Source organism: Geospiza fortis, unplaced genomic scaffold (genome assembly GCF_000277835.1).
Source record: "Geospiza fortis unplaced genomic scaffold, GeoFor_1.0 scaffold85, whole genome shotgun sequence".
NCBI lineage: Eukaryota > Metazoa > Chordata > Aves > Passeriformes > Thraupidae > Geospiza > Geospiza fortis.
Genome location: NW_005054358.1, coordinates 1,334,617 through 1,336,115, shown reverse-complemented (window position 1 = coordinate 1,336,115; position 1,499 = coordinate 1,334,617). Strand labels below are relative to the sequence as shown.

General features: G+C 53.8%; 1 protein-coding gene across 1 annotated transcript in view; it reads left to right on the top strand.

Moving 5' to 3' along the window:
• The window catches only part of PRPF4 (pre-mRNA processing factor 4), an 8,377-nt gene that overhangs the window by 1,434 nt on the left and 5,444 nt on the right, over positions 1-1,499 (top strand). The window contains exons 3-4 of the mRNA XM_031059260.1: positions 239-326; positions 1,048-1,097. Coding sequence (XP_030915120.1) covers positions 239-326; positions 1,048-1,097 — 138 coding nt within the window. The remainder of the gene's footprint in view (positions 1-238; positions 327-1,047; positions 1,098-1,499) is intronic.

Below are 1,499 nucleotides of genomic sequence, written 5' to 3'. Positions count from 1 at the left end.
TCCATCCCTGGCAGTGCCCAAGGCCAGGCTGGATGGGGCTTGGAGCAGCCTGGGACAGAGGAAGGGGTCTCTGTCCATGGCAGGGCTGGCACTGGATGGGCTTTAAGGTCCCTCCCACCCCCAACCAGTTTGGGATTTCTGTTCTAAGGACCCCAAGGCAGTGGGAATGTCACACTGGTATTTGTTAGGAGAGCTGAGAATTCCCTGACTAAATCCAGCTTCGTGACTTCCCTTCCAGATTAAGGAACATCCTCTCGGTGGTCGGCACAGACGCGTTAAAGAAGACCAGGAAAGATGATGACAGGTCCAAAAAGTCCAAAGAAGAGGTGAGGGTGTCTCCTGTCCCCTCAGTGCTGAGGGAGGGATGCTATAGCCAGCTCTGATATATCCAGGACTCCTGCCCTTGGCCAGTCTGTGGATTCTCATGTCATCCCTTCAGATTTTTTCTGTGATGCCCATTTCAGCAAATCTGTGGCAATGTTTGCTCTCAGTGAGGAGCACCAAGTGTGGTTTTTACTCACAGACCCTGCCCTGTGCTGCTCTCTGTGTGCAGACCAGGAGAGCAGGTGTGTGGGCTCTTACCTACTGGAGCAAGTCCCTTTCTTTCCTTCACACTTGGGAAGAAAAAAATATGTTCCTGCTGCTGCATCTGTTTCTGCCTTTGATTGCTCTTTCTGCTTCTGTCTCTCTTCTGAGTCTCTTCTGCCTTGTTATTTTTGAGCTGTACTGTAAGAAAGAATTGGACTTTTTCTTTACTGGGTGCTGTGTAAACAAGGAGGCAGTTACATGCCAGTAGGTGCAGATGAGTCAGGGTTCAGCTGGAATGTTGAGTGAAGTGGCAGCACGACAGGATTGGATCTGTAGGGCAGAGAGTTTGATTTATCTCTCCAAATCCCTTTTCCTGGGGCTTAGTTGTGCAGAAGGGCCTTAAAAAGAGGCCAGAGCACAGCAGGGTTTGGGGCAGGTGCTGCTGGGAGGAGCTGAGGGGAATGAACACAGGGGCAGCAGCACCAGGGCTTTTCCATCAGTTTTATTCCTTTTTTACAGTATCAGCAAACCTGGTACCACGAGGGCCCACGCAGTCTGAAAACAGCCAGGCTGTGGCTGGCCAACTACTCCCTCCCCAGGTGAGAGAAACCAGAAAACATTTGTCAAATGCAAGGGCAGATCCTGCTGTGGGGAGCACAGGAAATCCAGAGAGTGGGGAGGCAGGTCCAGTGAGCCCAGAGCTGGAGCTCTCAGGGGCTGATCCAGGGAAGAGCAGAGCAAAGGCATTTCCAGGAGCAGGGAAGGGGCAGTTCTGGGGCTCTCACTCACCTCTGCTCTCCCCAGGGCAGCGAAGCGGCTGGAGGAGGCCCGGCTGCTCAGGGAGAGCCCCGAGGCCACCAGGACATCCCAGAGGCAGGAGCTGCACAAATCCCTGCGGGTGGGTTTGGCTTTGGCAGCTGCTCCACTGCTGTGCTCACGAGGTTTGGCTGATCCTCCGAGAGCCCAGCAGG